General features: G+C 43.1%; 1 protein-coding gene across 2 annotated transcripts in view; it reads left to right on the top strand.

The window, feature by feature from the left end:
* The first annotated feature begins 4489 nt into the window (after positions 1–4489).
* Positions 4490–23437, top strand: part of LOC134568010 (solute carrier family 26 member 6-like) — an 83769-nt gene continuing 64821 nt past the window's right edge. The window contains exons 1-2 of one of the 2 annotated variants that reach the window (XM_063426229.1): positions 4490–4592; positions 7089–7241. In XM_063426229.1, the coding sequence (XP_063282299.1) occupies positions 7102–7241 (140 nt within the window). In that variant the 5' untranslated portion in view covers positions 4490–4592; positions 7089–7101. Of the gene's footprint in view, positions 4593–7024; positions 7242–23437 lie in introns of both variants that reach the window. The other variant, XM_063426228.1, reaches the window with a different exon arrangement.

Here is a 23437-nt window from a genome sequence, read left to right as displayed (position 1 = left end):
TGTGGCTGGTAAAATATTTGAAAGGTTATTAAGGGATAATATTCAAGAATTCCTTGAGAAGAACATGGTTATCAGCAAAAATCAGCATGGTTTTATGAAGCACAGGTCATGTCAAACTAACTTGATTGCGTTCTACGAAGAAGTAAGCAGAATTATAGATCAGGTTGTTGCAGTGGATGTGATCTATTTGGATTTTGCCAAGGCATTTGATACAGTTCCACACAATAGATTAGTGTTCAAACTCAAGGAAATCGGTCTAGATGAAAATGCTTGTTCTTGGGTAGAACATTGGCTTAAAAACAGAGTACAAAGAGTTGTCGTTAATGGTAAATTGTCAAGCTGGACAGAGGTGGCAAGTGGTGTCCCTCAGAGGTCTGTTCTGGGACCCCTTCTATGTAACATGTTTATAAATGATCTTGAAGACAGCATTGAAAGTCATGTTTCAGTGTTTGCAGATGACACAAAACTTTGTAAAATAATACAATGTGAGCAAGATATTACTTTGCTGCAGAGGGATTTAGATAGACTGGGGGACTGGGCACTCAAATGGCAGATGAAATTTAATGTTGAAAAATGCAAAGTTATGCACTTCGGCGTAAAGAATACACAAGCAACGTATACCCTTAATGGAAGCGAATTAGGGATAACAACACACGAAAAGGACTTGGGAATTGTTATAGACAACAAACTATGCAACAATGTGCAATGTCAATCAGCAGTGGCCAAGGCCAGTAAGGTATTGTCATGCATGAAAAAGGGCATTCATTCTCGGGACGAGAATATAATTTTGCCTCTTTATAAATCACTGGTAAGACCACATATTGAATATGCTGTGTAATTTTGGGCACCTGTTCTATAGAAGGATATTATGGCACTAGAAAAAGTGCAGAGGCAGGCTACAAAATTAATAAAAGGAATGGAACAGATCAGCTATGAAGAACGGTTAACAAATTTAAACCTATTTAGTTTAGAAAAACGTTGCCTGAGAGGGGATATGATAACATTATACAAATATATTCGGGGCCAATACAAACCATTGTGTGGAAATCTATTCACAAACCGGACTTTACATAGGACACGAGGCCATGCGTTTAGACTGGAAGAAAGAAGATTTCGTCTAAGGAAATGTTTTTACTGTAAGAACAATCAGGATGTGGAATTCTCTGCCTGAAGAAGTGGTTTTATCAGAGTCCATACAGATGTTCAAACAGCTACTAGATGCATACTTGCAAAAACAGAATATTCAAGGATATAATCTTTCAATGTAGGGTAATAACTACTTGATCCAAGGATAAATCTGACTGCCATTCTGAGGTCAAGAATGAATTTTTTTCCTAGCTTGTTGCAAAATTGTGCTTCAAACTGTTGTTTTTTTTGCCTTCTTTTGGATCAACAGCAAAAAACAAATGTGAGGAAGGCTGAACTTGATGGATGCAAGTCTCTTTTCAGCTATGTAACTAAGTAACTATGTAACTATATGTATTTGCTGGGAATCTCAGAGGTTGACATTGCAGAAAGGAAAATGTGTCTTCAAGGGACCTACATGTGCAGCTTTTAAATGCTCCATTAAGTTCTACTGAAGGAAAAGTAAGAGAGACCAAAAGCAGTGAACCCTGAATGCTTTTGTTTTCTTGCTGTACATTGTCACTCTTAGGACCTGTGGACTTTACTATCAGATATTCCTACGCAGTAAGGGATGGGGAAGTTATACAAAACATTTATGTAACAGGTAAATATATACAAAGAGGTCTCTGTAATGATGTAGTTTAAAGGGACACTATAGTCACCAGAACAACTACGGCTTATTATATTTGTTCTGGTGAGTAGAATCATTCCCTCCAGGCTTTTTGCAGTAAACACTGTATTTTCAGAGAAAATTACAGTCTAGGAATACATCCACTGGCCACTACTCAGATGGCTACTAGAGGTGCTTCCTGGGGCAGTGCTGCATGGAGACACTGAATTTTCATCATAGAGCTGCATTGATTCAATGTATCTCTATGAGGAGATGCTGATTGGCCAGCGTTGTGTTTGACTTGTGCTGGTTCTGCTCCTGATCTGCCTCCTTGACAGTCTCAGCCAATCCTATGGGTAAGCATTGTATTGTCTCAGACCACCACTTCTGATGATGTCAGAAGTCAGAGGCAGACAGGGGCAGAGCCAGCAGTTGCAGACTTGAATACAGGCAAGGTTTTACTATATTTAGGGGGTAAAGGGGTGAGCAGGGGGATAGATGGTGGTTTTAACATTATAGGGTCCTGAATACATGTTTGTGTTCCTGACCCCATAGTGTTACTTTAAGACAGGGTGCAACTGTCTTAGAGCAATATATTTCCTGGCACTATCACTACTTCTTGGTTAAGATTTGTTCTTTAGTTTGAGTCTTTCTTTTAACAGTATCTTTACAATTATTATTTATTTTAACAGTATCTTTATAATTATTATCTATTTATTATTTCATTATTATTATACATACCCTGTTATCAGGTGTAATACATTTACTAATGAGCTTTCCTGACACCTACACGTTAAGCAAAATGTGTAGGTTAGGTCATTGGCAGTTGTAATGGTTGTATTTTTCTTAATTTATCATTTTAGTTTTAACTTTAGGTGGCCAAGCAATGGACAGTTGATGGGCAACCTGATTAATATCAATGCCTATAAATGCCTTAAAAAAACCTGCTAGTGGAAAAATAATGAAACAATGGTAGAAACCTATAGTACAGTATATCCTTTGCAATATGGGCAACATAGGTCTTATGGTCTGGCAGCCATCTTGATTTCGATTACCAATTTTGCATGATATCCAGACATCGTTTTCTCCACATCCACTTCTGCTACAGATGTACAAATGCTGTGTGAGCTTATGCTGTGACCTATATTCAGATTTGCTTAATTTAAAGACGAAATGCCCAGGTGGCACAAAATGCATTAGAGATCTTGGTTTGATGTACCCCCCTCCCGGTTTGTACTGCTAATTTTATTATGTATTGAAATAAAAAAAAAATCTGGCAGCCATTCAGGGATTTTATTTTTTTTTGCAACCAATTCACACAATATTTAAAATGCTTCTTCTTTAGAACTAACAGGTCTGCAACTTTCTGTGTCAAGCCATGCTGTGACCTAGATTAACATTTATTTAAAATAAGAGAAATTGGTCACATATTGGATTGCTCAAAATTCTTCAAAAATCTTCAAGGTGACCTAGAATTATATAGAATCGTTTTTTTTCTCCCTACTGAGGTATGCTGCACCTTGTTCAACATATATGTGCTATTGTCATGTTATCATGCTTTTTACAACAGAAAGTTGACAATTGATTTACAATTCCAAGATGTTTTAATTATGAGACAAGCTCTGTATTATAGAAAAGTTATGGGCACATTAGACAATACAACCACTTCTGTTAAATGTAGTGTTTATGTTGTCTAAAGGCTCCGTTTGTCCTATGTCCATATAAGCATGGAGAAAAAGGGGACTGCACTTAATCATAAAAATCACAGGGTGCGAACTGAGTATGGTTCAGCATATCCCATAAGAACGAGTATAAAATAAAAAATCTCAAGTGTTCATTGTGATAAATCAAGCAGTTTTATTGGACACCGCAACGTTTCGTACAGGTTGAAATGTTGCGGTTTCTAATAAATCTGCTTGATTTATCACAGTGAGTGCCAGAGATTATTTTTTTTATACTATGTCCATATTATGTAAAATATTTTAGAGAAAGTTAAGTAAAACCTGAGGCTGTCTGTGACACTCAGAGACTGCCCCTCCTTAACCACATTAATAATGCGTAATTTATTCTTCCAACTTATCGCCGCCAATTTCACCAACCTGGAGGGCAGTGATTAACTGAAAGTATTAATGACATTAAACATATGGATTGATCCAACGCTGAAGAGCAATAATAGTTTGAGAGTGCTGTTTAGCCTCACAACCTTTTTTTGCCATCCAAAGCAGGGTCAGATTAACAGTGATAATGCTGCAATGTAATTTCATGGGTGCCCGGAAAAGCCCTACATGCTTATGGTGTTTTAAGATGGCTTCTGTAGAATATAATATCTACTGCGGGGCAGCACTATGCCCAACTGCATGAATAAGCTATATGAATCCTGTAACATGGTGGATGTGGCAGCCCTATTCCGAACATTTTCTAAAATTGTCCTCAGACAGAGAAGGTCTACTCACCACGGTTTGATAGTTTGAGATACACAACACAATTCTAGAATACTTTGGACTGCAATACACAAGTTGATGCTGCCCAACTCAGCAATCTTTTTATATATTCTAATTGTATCAACAACTAAATAAAATAACACTGATCTGTATCCAGTAGCTGCATTTATCCACTTCTCCTGAAGAGATGTGAATGTGTTTTTATTTAAACCAGCTCACATGGGTCATCCTTTCAGTGAATTCCTACATCAGCAGTTTGATGTTTAAGGATATTAGTAATGTATTACCCAGGGTTACACGTTCTCGTGTTCAATCTATGCACAGTGTTTTTCCGCTCTGCATCCTATATAACTGTAGGTGAAGCGGGGAAAGTGACTCTGGATCACTGGTCAAACTGGCAAATGCAACGCAAACAGGTAGGGCTTTGAATAGCTGTAATCCTCCCGCAGAAACATCCCTGCTTTATTTGCTTTTTTACTTCCTAAAACTGGGATCTTATCATTGTATATTGGATTCTTGACATTGTGTTGTCAGATAATCATATTTTTGCAAGATATAAAGGAATCCTGCATTCTATGGCACAGGTCTTGAACTTGTTGTCCAGCAGTATTCAAAAGGGAGAACCTTCATTAATTCAGATTTTTTTCTGGGTTAATGTGAATTTTACTTCATGTACTGCCCATCAATATGAAAAAGTGATTGATGTGTATCCATAAAACTCTAATTCTTACAACTGCAACCCTACTTGATATACAGCATTCATATGCTACATGGTTCCTTGCTGATTTATGACTTGATTTCCTGCCTGCAGCATTTGAATTCCACATTTTGCGGGGCAACAGTTTTTATAACTATCTATCCATCCATCCATCCAGTAGTATGAGAAGTTTTTTGTATTGTAAGGTAGCACTGCACACTGCCCTCCCCTCCTCCCCCACACTGGCACCCTGGCCCCCTACCGTCACCAACACACACACACACACACATGGTATGTCCACATTTCAAATTTCCCCTATCCACATTAACACCCTGTTCCTTATATCATAAAACTTTCTGATTAAGATACCCACTAAGAAGGGGTCAAAAGATTGTTTTAGGTTTATATTCTTGGTAAAGGTGACCCTAGGGCTCTCATCATACAACATTTTAACCAAGGGCCTTACAATACTATAAACCAACACTTTTTCAATGTACTAATACTTTTTTTCGTGAAAGAGGACCTGTTTTTATTACTCAGTTTAATTCAGAATATGAGAAATTAATTTGTATGCAACAGGTTTGTAACAGGTGGGCTCTAAGTGGGAGCTCCCACAGCCGAGGGGTCTCTATAAGGTTGGAGCCCCAGATGCCCCACTGAAAGGTCGGCCCTGCATATCTGGGTTCAGTACTGACCACATGTACAGTTGTGCTCAAATGTTTGCATACCCTGGAAGAAATTGTGAAATTTTGGCATTGACTTGAAAAACATGACGGGTCATGCAAAAAAATGTATTTTATTGAAGGATAGTGATCCTATGAAGCCATATATTATCACATAGTTGTTTGTCTCCTTTTTTAATCATAATGATAACAGAAATCACCCAAATGTCCCTGATCAAAAGGTTACATACTCTTGAATGTTTGACCTTGTCACAGACACACAAGATGACACACACAGGTTAAAATGGCAATTAAAGGTTAATTTCCCACACCTGTGGCTTTTTAAATTGCAATTAGTTTCTGTGTATAAATAGCCAATTAGTTTGTGAGCAGGCTAGATACTGAGCCATGGGAAGCAGAAAAGAACTGTCAAAAAACCTGGTAATGAAACTTTATAAAGATCGAAAAGGATACAAAAAGATATCCAAAGTTTTGTAAATGCCAGTCAGTACTGTTCAATCACTTATTAAGAAATAGAAAATTTGAGGATCTCTTGATACCAAACCAAGGTCAGGTAGACCAAGAAAGATTTAAACCACAGCTGCCAGAAGAATTGTTCGGGATACAAAGAAAAACCCACAGGTAACCTCAGGAGAAATACAGGCTGCTCTGGAAAAAGACGGTGTGGTTGTTTCAAGGAGCACAAAACGACGATACTTGAACAAAAATGAGCTGCATGATCGAGTTGCCAGACAGAACCCTTTACTGCACAAATTCCACAAAAAAGCCCAGTTACAATATGCAAGACTACACCTTGACACACCTCACAGCTTGTGGCACACTGTAATTTGTCGCGAGGAGACCAAAATAGAGCTTTATGGTCACAACCATAGGACCATGTTCTGCTCACTCATGATTTCTTTAAAAATTGTACATATATTACCAACACACAAAGGGTATGCAAACTATATACAACTGTATATTGGTATATTCTGGCTGTATCTGTATATAGTGATGAGTTTTGGTGTTAGCACAAATTATAAACAATCCACAATGTACACTCCCACACACCACACAGTACTTTGAATTCTATTGCTGTTTTGCTCTGAATACACTTAAAGTTAGTCCACATTATTGTGAGCTGTAGAGCTCTGTAATACTCTCTTACACACCAAACATGAATTTGAGTTATATTGCTTTGGAATGCTATAATAACTCCACATGGCTACAAGTTGCACTGCTGTGGAGCTCTGTGATTACACAATACTGTGAGTATTACTGATGTGTAGCTCTGCGATATACAGACTGCACATTACAAATGTGAGTTTTATTGGTGTGGTGCCAATAGTTTATTTTAGTGTGGTGCCAATAGTCAGTTTATTTTGTCATTGTTTATCTTTAAATCCACGTATAGGTAACTACACAGCAAGGATTTCATTTTGTTTACTTTGTAGAAGCCTGTTTGTGATGGCAATGTGTGTTTTGGCAGAATTCTTTTCTCAGAAGGAAACGCTTTCTATATGAGAAGAACAGTCTTTATCCTCATTACTCAGCCAGAACCAAACGATGGACAAGGAGCTTCGAAACCGCGATATCCGATACTGCGTGGAACGCTCTGTGTTTCATGAAACAGAACTTGGTGGATCAACCCCACAACCCACTAACAGTGGACGTGCCATTTTCAATGCTGCCAAAAATAAACTAAGGTCAGTAGTAACAAAAAGCTATAGTAAATAATAATATTCGGTATGTGAACAGCTTGAGCTATCTCAGGCCCTGGGGAGATAGTGCAGCTAAGCGGACAAGGGCACATGTAGGAGTGTGGGGATAGATGCATGGGATTGGTTGGGAAAGAGTCTGTGGGTGGGATTATGTTCTGTGTAAGTTAGGTGGGGGAGGTCTTACCTCAGTGCCACTTGGGATTCGGGCCAGCAAACAGCTTCCCTCCCACCCGCCCTATTAGTATATTTCGTTGCAGCTAGCCAGGGGTATGTCCTTGCCAATTGAGTTTGAGGTTACGTTTAAGTATATGGAATGAAATGAACAAGTTTTTAAGGTCTCAAACCTCCCCTGCTCCAAAGGTTAAACTATAGGTTGCCTGAGGTCTTGTGCCCATCGAGCGTGGATAAGGTCGGCTGATGGCAGGCATTGGAAAGATATGATTTTTATGACGAGGGGGGCAGGTGAGAGGGAGTGGTGATTAGGAACCACTCTATGTTTATTGGCAAGGACGGTTGGGTCACTGTATAACACTATGTGTGGAGTTATATATGTATATATGTTAATTTATGCTTATTTATGTCTAACGTTTGGGTTACAGAAAAGAAGAGATTTAATAAATAAAGTTATGGATGTGTTATGCAGTAATTTAGTTTGTGATAATAAATACTGTAGCCTGTTTCATCCATACTAAGTGGTCTGTCGTTACTGGGGGGTTGAATGGGGTTAGATTTTGTTCTAGGCTGCTTCGCGATTCCCCACTACGTACATACAAGTAAATTACAGATTCCAAGCTGTGGACACTTAGGATAAAATTAGGCTACTGAAGAACATGCAATGTTTTGCTACCAAGCCCAATGACATTTACTGTACGTCAGTGGCGGATCCAGAGCCTGATCTCGGGATGGGGCACTTATAGATTATTTAAAAAAAAAATAATCCTGGCACAATAACCACTACAGCTCAGTGTAGTAGTTATGATGCGAGTAGTGCCAGGATCCCACCCCAGAGTAAGTAGTCATACCGTTTAAGAACAGTTTGACAACATACCTGGGGTCTGCTGGGATATAGGGCATAGGAGAAGTGGTGTGTGTTAGGGGTGAAGTGTGTGTGTGAAAGGTGCAGTGTGTGTTTGAGCGGTGAAGTGAGTGTGAGTGCGTAAGGGCGGCAGTGTGTGTGTTAGGGGGCAGTGTGTGTGTGAGGGTGGCAGTGTGTGTATGGGGGCACTGTATGTCTGTGTGGAGCAGTGTGTGTATGGGGAGGCACTGTGTGTATAGGGGGGGTTGTGTGTGTGTGTGTGGGGCAATGTGTGTATTGGGGCAGCAGTGTGTGTAGGGCACTGTATGTGTCTGTGTGTGTATGGGTGTGCAGTGTGTGCAGGGCAGTATGTGTATGGGGCAGTGTGTGTAGTGTGTGTATGGGGGCAGTGTTTGTGGGGCAGTGTGTGTATGGGGACAGTGTTTGTGGGGCAGTGTGTGTATGTGGACAGTGTTTGTGGAACAGTGTGTGTATGGGGACAGTGTTTGTGGGGCAGTGTGTGAATGGGGACAGTGTTTGTGGGGCAGTGTGTGTATGGGGTCAGTGTGTGTATGGGGTCAGTGTGTGTAGTGTGTGTATGGGGGCAGTGTTTATGGGGCAGTGTGTGTATGGGGACAGTGTTTGTGGGACAGTGTTTGTGTGAATGGGGGCAGTGTGTGTATGGGGGCAGTGTTTGTGGGGCAGTGTGTGTATGGGGACAATGTTTGTGAGGCAGTGTGTGTATGGGGACAGGTGTCTGTGTGTATGGGGGCAGTGTGTGTATGAGGGCAGTGTTTGTGTATGGGGTCAGTGTGTGTAGGGGGGGGGGGGGAAGGAGGGAAGGGAGGCTTTTTAATAAATAAATAAAAATTATTTAATAAAATAAATATATTTATGTCCCCCCTCCCTTCTTACCTTTATTGAGGACGAGGGGGGACATTTCTGGACCCCTGGTGGTCCCAGTGGGGAATCCCTGGTGGTCCAGTGGTTACAGTGAACTCTAGCCCGCGCTCCAGGGCTAGAGTTCACTCTCGCGAGATTTGGAGCGTTGCCGTGGTAACCAAGGCAACGCTCCAAATCTCGTGAGAGGAGGACCCGGAGGAGCTGCGGGCTTAGCTCCCGGGTCCTCTCTCCTCCCTCTCCCTCCCCTGCCGGCTGTCAGCACAGTGCCTGCAGACCGGGGATGGAGATCTCTGATCTCTGATCACCCTCCCCGGTCCACAGGCACATTGCAGGGCTGGTGCTTGGGCAATGCCAGCCCTGCACTAGCCGGCAGGGGGGTATCTCGGGGGGGGCAATTGCCCCGTTGCCCCCCCCCCCCCCTGGATCCGCCAATGCTGTACGTAGTCCTACATAATGGGCTGCATAATCAATCACCCTTAATTATTATTAGCATTTATATGGTGCCAACATATTCCGCAGCACTTTAGAAGGGGATATTTGAAGAAGGCCCTGCTCATATGAGTTTACAATCTATGAGGATTTGAGGCTGGCAGATATATATAAATATATCACTAGGTGTCTTGCCCAGGGATGCTTACTAAGGTGGTCTGACCGGGATTTAAATGTGGGTTTCCCGGTTCTAAGTCTGTGATGTTACCTCATGATAACATTATCTGTATTCAGCTTCTGGGGGGCTCAGTAAGATGGTATTTACAGAATGCTATTTCAGAATCTGCATATTCACCCTGAAATTGAATTTGCTGGCGATCCTTACAGTATATACTGCTGTTCATTTTCAGTATCTGGCAATCCACTCCACTGACAATCCACTCATTAATCTTAATATCTTAAGTATATGCTCATTTCTAGTAGGAATTTACTCATTTATCCTGTGGCTCTGAGAATTTTCCCTTTTACACTCAAAATCTACTCACCCTGAGAACCTGCCAGTTCAACAATGGAAACTATTCATCTGAATATATCTACTTATCCTAAAAAAACTCTGTCCCATTCATAATAACCCAGAACCTTCTCATTCACTCTAGGAATCTGCCAATTGACAGTTAGACCCTGATAATCTGCCCATTCACACTGAGATTGGAATTGTAACCCTCTGCTTTATCCTCATGTCTCACATAGCAAATGGCCTTTGACTCTCTAGTCCAGCTATATGAATATTTGTTGATACACTAGAGTAATTTAGGATATATACTACATATCACATCCAGTAGGACAGCAGTATTAAAACTTAATGTGTCCCCATCATCAAAAAGGAAAATCTTCCGTGTGTGTGCGTGGATGAGTGGATGTGTGCATGCGTGAAGGGATTTTGAATAGCCAGAATGGACTTTGCACACTTTTAAACTAAGTAAAAAACAAAAATTGAATTCTTGCAGATAGACTTTAATCCCTTCATGCCTTTAATCATGTGTATATGATTGCCATGGCAGCCATACAGAGGCATTACTAGAAACCACCGGGCACCAGTGCGAAAGTGCCCTGCCCCCCTCATGTGTCTCATTCCCCCTCCAGCGTGTGTCTCATTTTCCTCCACTGCCCCATGTATCTAATTTCCTCCCCAGCCCGTTCTTGTGTCTCATTCCCTCCCCTGAGCCCTTATCTGTGTCTCATTTCCTCCCCCAGCTCCTTCCTGTGTCTCATTTCCTCTCCAGCCCCTCCATGTGTCTCATTCCTTCCCCTCAGCTCCTCCATGTGTCTTATTTCCCCCAAGGCCCTCTTAGCCCCTCCATGTGTCTCATCCCACCCCCTTAGCCCCTCCATGTGTCTCATTCATTCCAACCCAGGCCCCTCCATGTGTCCCATTTCCCCCAGCCCCTCAGTGTCTCATTCCCTCCCCCCATTCGGTCCAAGTGTCTCTTTCCCTCCCTCTATCCCTTCCAGATGTTTCAATCACCCCCTCCTTGTGTCCCATTCCCTTTCCAAGCTTTTCCACATGTCCTATTCCTGCCCAAGCCCATCTATGTGTATCATTCCCCCAAAACAAGCCTCTCCATGTGTCTCATTCTTAACCACAAGAAAGTCTCTCCATGTGCCCCATCCCCCCAAGCCCCTCCATGTGTCTTATCCTCCCAAGCAAGCCCTCCATGTGTCCCATCCCCCAAGTCTTACCATGTGACTCATCCCACCCCCAAGCAATCCCTTCAGTGTGTTCCATCCCCCCAAAGCCCCTCCATGTGTCCCATTCTATCCCCCCATGTGTCCCATTCTACACCCCCCCCCCCACACTTCACCATGTGTTTCTCCAACCTCCCTCCTATACCTGCTCATCACCGCAGTGCACCGATCAGAGAGGAAGTGCTCTCTCAGTGAGCACTTTCTGGAAGATCGCTCAGCTGTGCTGCTTGCAGGACAGGAGGGGAACAGCACAGCCCTTCGCTCCCCTCCTGCCGGTCACTGGTGTACCTGCCCTGAAGGTAAGTAGGGAGCCCACGGTCACGGGGGTTGCAGCTGCTGCAGCAGCGGCCGGTCCCCCTGGAGTAATGGCTGTACAGACAGCAAAGCCAGTCTTACCATGAAACCACAGGTTCTAATTAGCCCTCCACAGATGCATGCCCCAGTGGGGAGATCTACAGATTTTCCTGCACAGCCCTACATTACTCTCTGCGCAGTTGGCACCTCTGGCCGGGAGCAGTTCTCTTCAGAGGAGTCTGCACTCAGCTGCAGGTACAGATCCACCTGGCAGCCCAGTGTATCACCATGGAAACCAATGGAACTCCAGTGAATAATGATTATAGTCCCACTCACTGCAGAAATAGTAACGGGAGGAGGGGTTGGGTGAATCCAAATAAATAAATGAATAAATGAGCAGAACACTTACACAATCTATCCCCCTACTCACCCTGTCACACTCACCCTGCTCACTCACCCCACACACACATTAAAGCGGCACTGTCATGCCGAACTTACCTTTCCTCAATCTCTTCCTCTTCTCCTTTCTCAGGATCTATTCTTCCTTTCTTCCTGTCTTCTTTAGTTTTCTTTAAAATCATAAGACAAAGTAGGGACTCTTTGCCTTATGGAGGTTTCCTCCGCTTGACCAGCTTTGACCAGCAGACAGGGCCGGACTGGCCCACCGGGATACCGGGAAATTTCCCGGTGGGCCGTCGGCACCTGGGGCTGGGGTGACCTGCGGCCGCAGGGAGAACTTGAAAGGCGGCAGCAGGGAGAACTTGAAAGGCGGCCGCAGGGGAAGCTTTTCATGAGGCCGGGAGCAGGCTCTTCTGGGGGAGCAGGCTGTTCTGTCTCTGCTCCCCCTCCCTCGCGCGCAGCTTAATGAGACCGGAGCCGGAATATGACGTCATATTCCGGCCCCGGTCTCTTTCTAGCGCGTGAGGGAGGGGGAGCAGAGACAGAACAGCCTGCTCCCCCAGAAGAGCCTGCTCCCGGCTTCATGAAAAGCTTCCCCTGCGGCCGCCTTTCAAGTTCTCCCTGCGGCCGCCAGCACAGCTACCAGTCTGCCCACCCACAGGTACTAAAAAATATGTATGTCAGTGGGAGTGTGTGTGTGTGTCATTGTGTGTGTGTGTGTGTGTGTTCCATGCTGTGTGTGTGTCTGTCTGTCATGGTGTGTGTATGTGTCTGTGTCATGCTGTGTGTGTGTGTGTCTGTATCATGCTGTGTGTGTGTGTGTCTGTCTGTGTTACGCTGTGTGTGTGTGTCTGTCTGTGTTACGCTGTGTGTGTGTGTCTGTATGTGTCATGCTGTGTGTCTGTCTGTGTCGTCTGTGTCACGGTGTGTCTGTATCATGGTGTGTGTGTCTGTCATGGTATGTGTCTGTCATGGTGTGTGTGTGTGTGTGTGTCAGTCGTGGTGTGTGTGTGTGTGTGTCAGTCGTGGTGTGTGTGTGTGTGTGTGTGTCAGTCGTGGTGTCTGTGTGTGTTTTTAAAAATAGTGTTTTACTCACCTTTTTTTTTTTCCAACGTCGTGCTGGTCTCTGCCTCTATGACTGAGATCATCAAGCTTGATGATCTCAGCCAATCCGCACTGACACAGGAAGCGCCTCTAGTGACCGTCTGAGTGTCTGTCACTAGAGGTGTCACTAGGAAGCAATGTAAACACTGCCTTTTCTCTGCAAAGTCAGTGTTTACATTCAAAAGCCTGCAGGGACAGGCTATAGACACCAGAACCACTACATTAAGCTGTGTGTGTGTGCGCCTGCTAGTGAGCTTGCTTGCATGTGTATGTGTGTGTGTGTGTGTGTGCCTGCTAGTGAGTGAGCTTGTGTTTTTATGTCAATGAGCTTATGTATATTAGTGAAATTGTTTGTCTATGAGGCTGTGTATCAATGAGCTTGTGTGTGTCAGTGAGATCGTCTGTGTCTGCATGTGAGTATGCTTACTGTATAATTAAATGTTTTACTCTGAAAGGACCAATATTTGATATTGCGACAATATATGGCGCAATGACTTATGGGGCTGGCATAGATTTTTTTTTCCAGGGCTGCTTTGTATCCCCACTCCGGCCCTGCCAGCGGAGGAGCAAAGTGTGCTTCATTTCCGCTGGTCAGAGCATTTTCCCATAATTCTTACCTTTCCTCTGTGATCTCGCGATGCTTCCTGTCATTTTAGCCGAAACTACCAAATTGCATTCTAACTGAATGAGAACAGTATGTTCGTTTTAGAACGCAATTCGGCACTTTGTTCGTGTCGGAATTTCATTCGAATTTGTGCCGCGGGAAGCTATCTACTAAAAGGCTGAAAGACCTGAATTGGTCTTTCAGCCACATTTACTAATACTAAGTAAAGATTACTTAGTATTAGTAAATGCTGTCCCTACTCGCTATAAACGACGGGTGGGGGCCCTATTGTTCCCCCCCCGGCCCACACCCCTGCGCGGTGGGTGGGGGCCATAATGATAATAAGGGGGGGACCTACTGTCCTCCCCCCCACCTGGCCCCCACCCCTGGGCGGTGGGTGGGGGCCATAATGATAATGAGTGGGGGGGACCTACTGTCCTCCCCCTCTCCGGCCCCCACCCCTGGGCGGCGGGTGGGGGCCATAATGATAATGAGGGAGGGGGGGACCTACTGTCCCCCCACCCGTCCCCACCCCTGGGTGGCAGGTGGGGGCCATAATGATAATGAGGGGGGGTGGGACCTACTATCCTCCCCCTTCCTGGCCCCCACCCCTGGGCGGCGGGTGGGGGCCATAATGATATTCACAAAGATGGCTGCGCCCTGAATAAAGATCGGGGCAGAACATAAAGAATAATAAATAGGTAATATGGGGGGCTTAGGGACATTTGGGGGTGACTAAGGGGTCAATTGGATGTAGTGGAGGCGGGAGGGGGGGTTAAAAAAAAAAAACGGGGTTCGGCATGACAGTGCCGCTTTAACTCATTACAGTCGCATTGCCACAGTCATCCTACCACAGTCAAACAGTAATTTTTATACACAGGCAACACCCCTCAGACAATAACCCTAATAATCACACAATCATCCCTCACACCTACAACACAGCCTCGTCATAAACACAACACACACATCAAGACCACAAGCATCCCATACACAGTATATTGCATACATGCAGATATTCACTCACAGATGCACAAGGATACTCACTGCTAGACACACACTCTCAGGCACATACATCTACACAATGTCAGACACGCAAACACATGTACCAATACACACTACCAGACACTCTGTAATTATGTGTTTTTATCTATAAATGTGTGTATGTGAGTTATTGCATAACTCTGTGCATCAGTGTGTTTGTGTCTGCATTTATTAGTGTGTATGTGTGTGCATGTGTCAGAGTCAGTATATGTGTGTATTTTATGTGACCCCAAGAATTACCACAAACATCACCAAAAAACTTGACCATCAGCCAATCCTGTACACAGGAATGTTTGTCCATGTGTCCTCTTCTTGACATTAGTGGTAAGATCACTCATTAATGAGAGATCAGAATGTCCTGAAGTGTCCTTGATGGAGCACAGTCTTTTATTTTGTTTTGTTATATTTCTTACTTTTGTTGTGATATTTTTCTAAACAAATAATGTTGTGTACATTTGATCTTCTCCTTGGCTAACATAATATGTATTGTCATGACTCATATATTTGCCAATTTGCCAAAAAACTAAAGGTGGAAAATAAATGTAGTCTTCCATTATCAATATGCAGTGCTGGTGGTCAGCGTTTAGATTGGGAACCAAGGTGGGCAATATATCCCTCATTACTCAATGACAAAACTTTATACAGTAAAATTCCCCTTGATTAGCATTTTCGATTTGCTATAGGTAAGTCGTTCATTGCTGCAGTGCAGCCACTACACACATATCTGTGATTACTTGATGCCAAAAGCATTATTGATAGAGCGAGAAAGAGATCTCTGACTCACTCCACTGGCATTGCTGAGAATTGTATTAAGGAATCAGAAAGAGGCCACTGCCATCAGGGAACACCACTGTCATAAATGGGTAATTGGTCTGCAACAGTAACTGGGTAGGTGGTATGTGAATGCCAAGACCCAAGGTTTCCCAACATAACTCTGCCTCCACCAGCCTGCCATGTTCCCATATTGCACCCTGCTGCCATCTCTTCCCCAGGTAAACAAAACACACACACCCGGCCATCCACCCAATCTTAAAAAAATAGTGATTCTTCAAGAATTGGCTGTTCACTTGCTGCCCATTACTGTATAACCTAGTCCTTGACAGATGCCATTGTAATGATATAATCAATTTTAATCACTTCAATTGTCAGTGGTTTAAATGTTGTGACTGATCAGTGTATAATTCATGTAAATTTGCACAGAGTGGAAATGGACTGAACATTTTTGCCAGATGATGATAATGTCATACATCGCTATACATGTAATTGTCACTGTAGCGAAATGGATTTGCATAACATATTTATTCCCCTGTTGTTCGGCTGTCTGTATCCCCTCTGTTCAGTTCCCGGACAGAATATGTGCGGTTCCCCTTTTTATAACCCTACAAACACCGACCACCCCTGGCTGTTAACTGCAATTAAGCAATTATCTCAAGTGGCCTGGGTGGCCACTTGGCGAATACACGCGCTCCCTAAAAGCCAGGGGGAGCATTAGTTGAAAGAAGACTGTCCGTCGACTCATTTTCTGTGGAACTGTTTTCTGAAATCGCCTCGTGGCCAGCCGGTCAAAACTTTACCCGAATGGCGATTCCGTTCTACCGAAGGTATCTAAACGCTATTTTGACAACTTGGGCACTCAGACCCAAGCCATTCAGGGATATGACTTTTGTGGGGTTCCTGTATAATTTTCATCTGTTTTTGGGGTGTTTTGTAATATTGTGTGTGACTTCTTGTGATATAATTGAGTTATCCTGCTTTGGACTCAATTATCCCAGAGGCGCCTGGAAGGGACTTGTGTATTTCTCTATGGAGACCCTATGCTGGGGGTCTGTACATAAAAAGCCGGGTGTGTCACAATAAAACTCAGTTGACTCCCAGAACTATGTGTCGTCTAGTTGCCGGGTGGAAAGGGCTTTAATCACTACAGCGCTTCTTACAGCTTCAAGGAAGGAATAGTGGAGATACCTAGTCATGGTTTTGGAGCTCCGCTACAGTCACATCCCGTCCTACATATCTCATATTGTATCTCTTAGACTGGCGAGAAAATTTGGCATGGCCAGAAAAACTTTGGGAACATTTTTTGGAACAGATTTGAAAGAACAAATCAGAAGAACAAAAAGGGGCGAAAAATTGTCCAATCAGATTAATTGAAAAAACAATAGAGGAAAAACAACAAGAGGAGTAATAAAACAAATCTATATACATATATATACTGACCTTTTTTTTTTTCCAATCAATCATATTTTAATTTTTTTAGTGTGACAGGCGACCTGGATCACAATCTGAACTCAACATGTTCAGTATTGTGGTTCGGTCAATCCATGATCAATGTATCCTCTCATTTTTAGAAGTGGGTTTGCGCAGAAATATTTTGTTGTGCAAATTGGTTTCCTGTTACAAAAGTATGTGCACACAGAATGCTTAGAATGCTCGTGAAAATATAAACCTAAAATAGATTGAAGATAAATTTGTCACAGCTAATAAAACTGTACTGCCATGTATTCATATAATACAAAGCTGATTGCAAGAGTTATCATATGCTCACATACCACACGGCTTACATATATTTCAGTTTGCTTCCATTTTAATATGCCCACATCATGCCCATTGTCTAAATTTGAGTATGCCACATCCATACCATATTTCCTATATGCCCTATGCCTACATTTTATTTATGGACCTCAAAAACTCATAAAAGATCAGAAAGCCCCTCTTCTAGATGTAGTAATGGGAAATTATTATGTAATATTGACACACAATGCTTACTGTAACTTTTTTCCCTTTCCTTTTTTAATTTATAAGACCCTATTAGTATGATTTATATAGCTCCTTGTCACGACTAGTAATGTGGTCCAGCACGCAGAAACTATGTAAACATATACATAAGTAAGAAAAGGAAAATAACAGGATAGAGCGTAAACCGGACCTTAGAATGGCCGGACTAATACGCTAGAGACAGAGAATGGTCAAAGGGAAAGCCGAGGTCAAGGAAGCCAGAAAATACTCAATACCGATTAAACAAGCCAAGTCAGGGAAACCAGAGATCAGAATAACCAGGGAAACGCCAAGTATCAGGATACCAGGAAATCAGAAACACGAAAATAGCACTTTCAAGAAACCAGGAAACTGAAACCACGACATGGCAAAGTACTGGGGTGAATTAGGGGTTTAAATACCCCTCTCTAAGCTATGATTGGTCAGAGGGCGACCTCTGACCCCAGAACGTGCGTGTGCGTTGACGTCGTGACGTCACGCACACGTTAGTATAATTCTCGGGGGCGGGGCTATCCATAGACGCGACAACATGGTCGGCGCCATATTGGATTCGGGCGTGATGCCCGGAAGAACTACGTGCGCGGTTCCCGGCTCGCCGACGAGCAGGTAAGCTCATGTAGTCGGTGCGGTCGTGCCGGTCGGGCATGGCCGTGAGGCTCGGCGGGCCGGTGACCGCAACAGTACCCCCCACTCGAAGACCGCGCACCGGGCGGGAAGGACCCGGCTTAAGAGGAAAGCGGTTGTGAAATGACCGGATAAGACGGGGCGCATGGACCCGGTCAGCAGGAACCCAACAACGTTCCTCGGGACCATAACCCTTCCAGTCAACGAGATAGGACAAGACACCTCTGGATAATTTGGAGTCCATGATAGAACGGACTTCATATTCTTCTTGATCACCCACTACCAAGGGCGGAGGAGGAGTGGATAACCTGGTGTAGCGATTGCAAGTAAGGGGCTTGAGCAGAGACACATGGAAAGTATTCGCAATTCTCATATGAGCCGGTAGTGCCAAAGAATAGGCCACTGGATTGATACGTTGGGTAACTCGAAAGGGACCTATGTACCGAGGGGCAAATTTCATGGACGGGACCTTAAGTTTGATATGTTTTGTGGAGAGCCACACCCTGTCACCTGGAAGATATACAGGATTAGCGCCCCGTTTTTTGTCAGCTTGGGCCTTTGCTCGTAATGAAGCTTTTTGCAGAGCTGAATGGACGGAATCCCAGGTATCATGAATTGATTCTAAACGGGTGTTTGTCAGACCTTCCGACATTCGCTGACCGTGGACTTCCGGGTTCTCGGAGCGCGGCCACTCCCCCTCCTATGACGTGGTCGTTCCCAGGGTTCATAGAGAGTCCGCGTCAACACCACAGTGCTTGATCAACTCGAAAGCTCCCGCGAACTTCAACCTGAATATTTACTTCTACTGTGTATCGGACCCGGACTGTTTAATCAATTACCCTCCTTCTCCTCTCCTACGACCTCGGACTGTTTTTGGATATTCTCTTGCCTGCTGCAACCTCGATTCTCTGTGGAATCTCCATCACCAATTTGGATTATCACTCCTTCATAAGTTAAGTAAACCAGATTGGCTCAAACTTAATATATAACCATCCTAAATCTAAGTGGTTCGCTATCTGCTCCACATCAACTCATAATCTTGTTTCCAACACCGACTTATTAATTATCTGCATCCTAATTTGGAACTTCTCGCTGGTTGTGTTAAATTTACCTTATCCTAAAACAACTTCAAACACCGCTGCTGGTTATAACCTGCCAGGAATTAAAGAGACAGTTCAATTTGATTATCTTTTTTATTTAAAGTAATAAACATTATCAAACTCAGAAATCTGCAGTTGTTTCCATCTTATCAACAATTGAGCGTTACAGATTGATCAAGCCTAATTAATGGATACAGCAGATCTCACTTCTGAAATCACCAGATTAAACCAAAGGGTGGATACTCTCACTCAAGGCATGCAAGATCTACAGATCACCAATGAAAGAATCCTTACTTATGTAAGGGACGTGCAAACCCATACTCCTCACACAGTTACACACTCGGCTAGTGACCCTGCTGTCTCCAACCCCGAAAAATTCTCTGGAGACAGGTCCCAATACCGAGAGTTCATCAATTCCTGCAAGTTGTTGATTGCATTAAAACCCCGATCATATCCCACAGAAAGATCTAAAGTTTGTTCTGTTATTTCATTTTTGAGAGGTGAACCCATGGCCTGGGCTCATTCCTTTCTTGAGAATGATGATCCCATATTGGATTCTCTGGATGAATTCTTTGAAGCCATGTCTCTCCTTTACGAAGACCCAAACAAACAAGCGACTGCAGATTTAACCATTAGAACACTGCAGCAACGAAACCGGCCTGTTGAAGATTACATTGCTGAATTCAAACGATGGGCACCTGAAACTCAGTGGAATGACATAACTCTACGTAACCAGTTCCGTATTGGGTTATCTGAAGCTGTCAAAGATGAGCTCTCCAGAACTGAACTACCTACTACACTAAATACACTTATTCAACTGTCAATCAGTATCGACAGAAGACTTAGGGAAAGAAAAGCTGAGAAATCACTCACTAGCTCTCTATGGAAAAAACCCTTCACCTCTTCAAAGGCACCGGAGAAACCTATAACTCCCGCTGAACCTATGGAAATAGGGGTTGTGAGAAGTCCTCTTACTCCAGAAGAGAGAACCAGAAGAAGACAACTGAACCTCTGCATGTACTGTGCTTCGCAAAAACATGTGGTCCCAGACTGTCCCCTATTGAAACGTCCAAGAGGCGGTAAGCATGGTTCTACCACGACTATAATGAGTGTACTTCCTTCTAAACCAACCTCTCATTTCTCCTCTGTCTCTCTCATATTACAGTGGGACAAAGAAAGAATTACGACTAAGGCCATTATTGATTCCGGTGCTAATGGGGTGTTCCTGGATTCATCCTTTGTTACAAAAAATAAAATTCCTTGTGTTCAAAAACGTAATTCCGTCTCTGTCAGAGTTATTGATGGCTCCTTAATCTCCTCGGGGCCCATTCGCCTTGAAACCGTCCCTTTAAGGACTACTACTAATGATGTCCATTCTGAATTTCTTGTTTTCGATGTCATAAATTCTCCTCTTTATCCTATAATATTAGGGATAGACTGGTTACGGACTCACAACCCACTTATTACCTGGGCTCCTTTTTCTCTCACGTTTAACTCTGCATATTGCCAGAAAACATGTCTACAACACATCCCCATTTTGCATGTTACTAGGGAATCCACTATACCTTCCAGCTATTCGGAGTTCGCTGATGTGTTCAGTAAAAAGGAAGCAGAGACACTTCCTCCTCATCGACCCTATGATTGTCCGATTGACCTTGTTCCTGGTGCTCCTATCCCTTTTGGACATATTTATCCCCTCTCTGAATCAGAGCTAAAAACCCTCAAGGAATACCTAGATGAAAACCTCCGGAAGGGGTTCATTAGACCTTCCTGTTCACCAGCCGCTTCCAGCATGTTTTTTGTGAGAAACAAGGACCAGACTATACGCCCCATCATCGATTACAGGTCTTTAAATAAAATAACTATTAAGAATCGTTACCCTCTTCCCCTGATCAATGAGTTGATTGAAAGATTAAGAACAGCTACCATCTACACTAAACTTGACCTTCGTGGGGCATATAACCTTGTTAGAATCAAGGCCAATGATGAATGGAAAACGGCGTTCAGAACCCGATATGGTCTTTACGAATATCTTGTCATGCCCTTCGGGCTATGTAACGCCCCTGCAACCTTTCAGCATTTCATCAACGATATCTTCCGAGATCTCCTAGACGTTTGTGTCATCATTTACTTAGATGATATTCTCATCTACTCCAACAACCTTGAAGAACACAGAAAACACGTGAGATGGGTATTATCCAGATTAAGAACACACAAATTATACGCAAAACCAGAAAAATGTATATTTGAAGTCAATGAAATCACTTTTTTGGGATATGTTATCTCCCCTCATTCAATAAGTATGGATACCTCCAAAATAGATTGCATTGTCAACTGGTCTACTCCTACTAATACTAAAGACTTACAACGTTTTTTGGGATTTGCCAACTTCTATAGGAAGTTCATTAAAAATTACTCTAAGGTTGCTCATCCCCTCAACCTGCTCAATAGCAGTAAACGGTCCTTTGCTTGGAACGAAGAGGCTCAAGCAGCCTTTGATGAATTAAAACGGAGATTCACAAGTGCTCCCATTCTTCAACTACCTAATCCTGCTTTTCTCTACGTCATGGAAACGGATGCTTCTGATACAGCTATCGGGGCTGTCCTCTCTCAACACCAAACGCCTCAAGATCCTCTCCATCCAGTAGCTTTTTTTTCACGATCTTTGTCTCCTGCTGAACGAAATTATCCTGTAGGAGAAAAAGAATTATTAAGTATTAAAGCTGCATTCGAAAACTGGCGTCACATTCTTGAAGACACACGCACTCCTGTAATTGTTTATACCGACCACAGGAACCTTGAATATCTTCATTCCAACAAAACACTCTCTGCCAGACAAGTACGCTGGAATCTTTTCTTTTCCCGTTTCAATTTTCAAATCATCTACAGACCTGGATCCAGAAATAAAAAGGCAGATGCCCTGTCCAGAATTCACCAAGATCTTCCTGTAAACGAAACTCAACCTCCTAAAATCATAGGTATTATTTCGTCATTAACTGATGATATTAAACATCTTAAAGAAGAAGATCTTGAACTTCCCAAACAAGACAATCTATCGAAAAAGGACGGGTTGTACTACTTCAAAGACAGGTTATACATTCCTCCCTTGTTTAGAAATAAAATACTCTCCTTGATTCATGATTCCCCTCTGGCTGGTCATCCTGGTACAAGAAAAACACTGGAGCTGTCTAAAAGATATTACTGGTGGCCTCGCCAGGACAGAACCATAGAATCTTATGTCAAAAACTGCCCAACCTGTCTGAGATCAAAATCTGACCATCATCCACCATTCGGTCAATTACTGAGCCTACCTGTTCCAGAAAGACCTTGGCAGTCCATCTCAATGGATTTCTTGGTAGAACTCCCTCCTTCGCAACATCATACCACCATTCTGGTGGTGGTAGACCGTTTCACCAAGATGTCCCATTTTATTCCTTTAAAGAAATTACCCTCTTCATCTGAACTTGCAAAAGTATTCATCAACAACATCGTGAAACTCCATGGTCTTCCTGAAGAAATCATATCAGACAGAGGAACACAGTTCACCTCCAAATTCTGGAATGAGATGTGTTCCTCCCTCAACATTCAACGTAATTTATCTTCAGCCTATCATCCTCAAACCAACGGACAAACAGAGAGAGTTAACCAATGTCTTGAACAATACTTGCGGTGTTATTGCTCTCATTTACAAGATGATTGGATCACGTGGTTACCAATGGCAGAGTTCTCATACAACAACTCGGTACACACTAGTAGCAAAATGACTCCATTTTTCTCAAATTTTGGATTCCATCCTTCTTCATTCCCCGATCAAGGACTTCCTTCTTCTAATCCATACGTCTCCAACCATAACTCGTTCATGTCTGCCCTCTTCCTCAGGTTACGTGATAACCTTAAAAATGCATCATCTGCTCAGAAAAAGTTTTTCGATACTGGTAGACGACCTTCCCCTACTTACAAGGTTGGTGATCTAGTATGGCTCTCTTCAAAAAACATTGTTACCAACCGTCCCTCAAAGAAACTAAGTTCACTCTTCCTTGGCCCTTTTCGTATATTGTCACTCATCAACGAAAACGTGGTTAGATTGAAACTTCCACCTACCATGAAACTGCATCCAGTCTTCCATGTGTCGTTGCTTAAACCACACCAC

This window comes from Pelobates fuscus, chromosome 7, assembly GCF_036172605.1.
Source record: "Pelobates fuscus isolate aPelFus1 chromosome 7, aPelFus1.pri, whole genome shotgun sequence".
NCBI classification, from domain to species: domain Eukaryota; kingdom Metazoa; phylum Chordata; class Amphibia; order Anura; family Pelobatidae; genus Pelobates; species Pelobates fuscus.
This window is presented reverse-complemented; position numbering and strand designations above follow the sequence as displayed.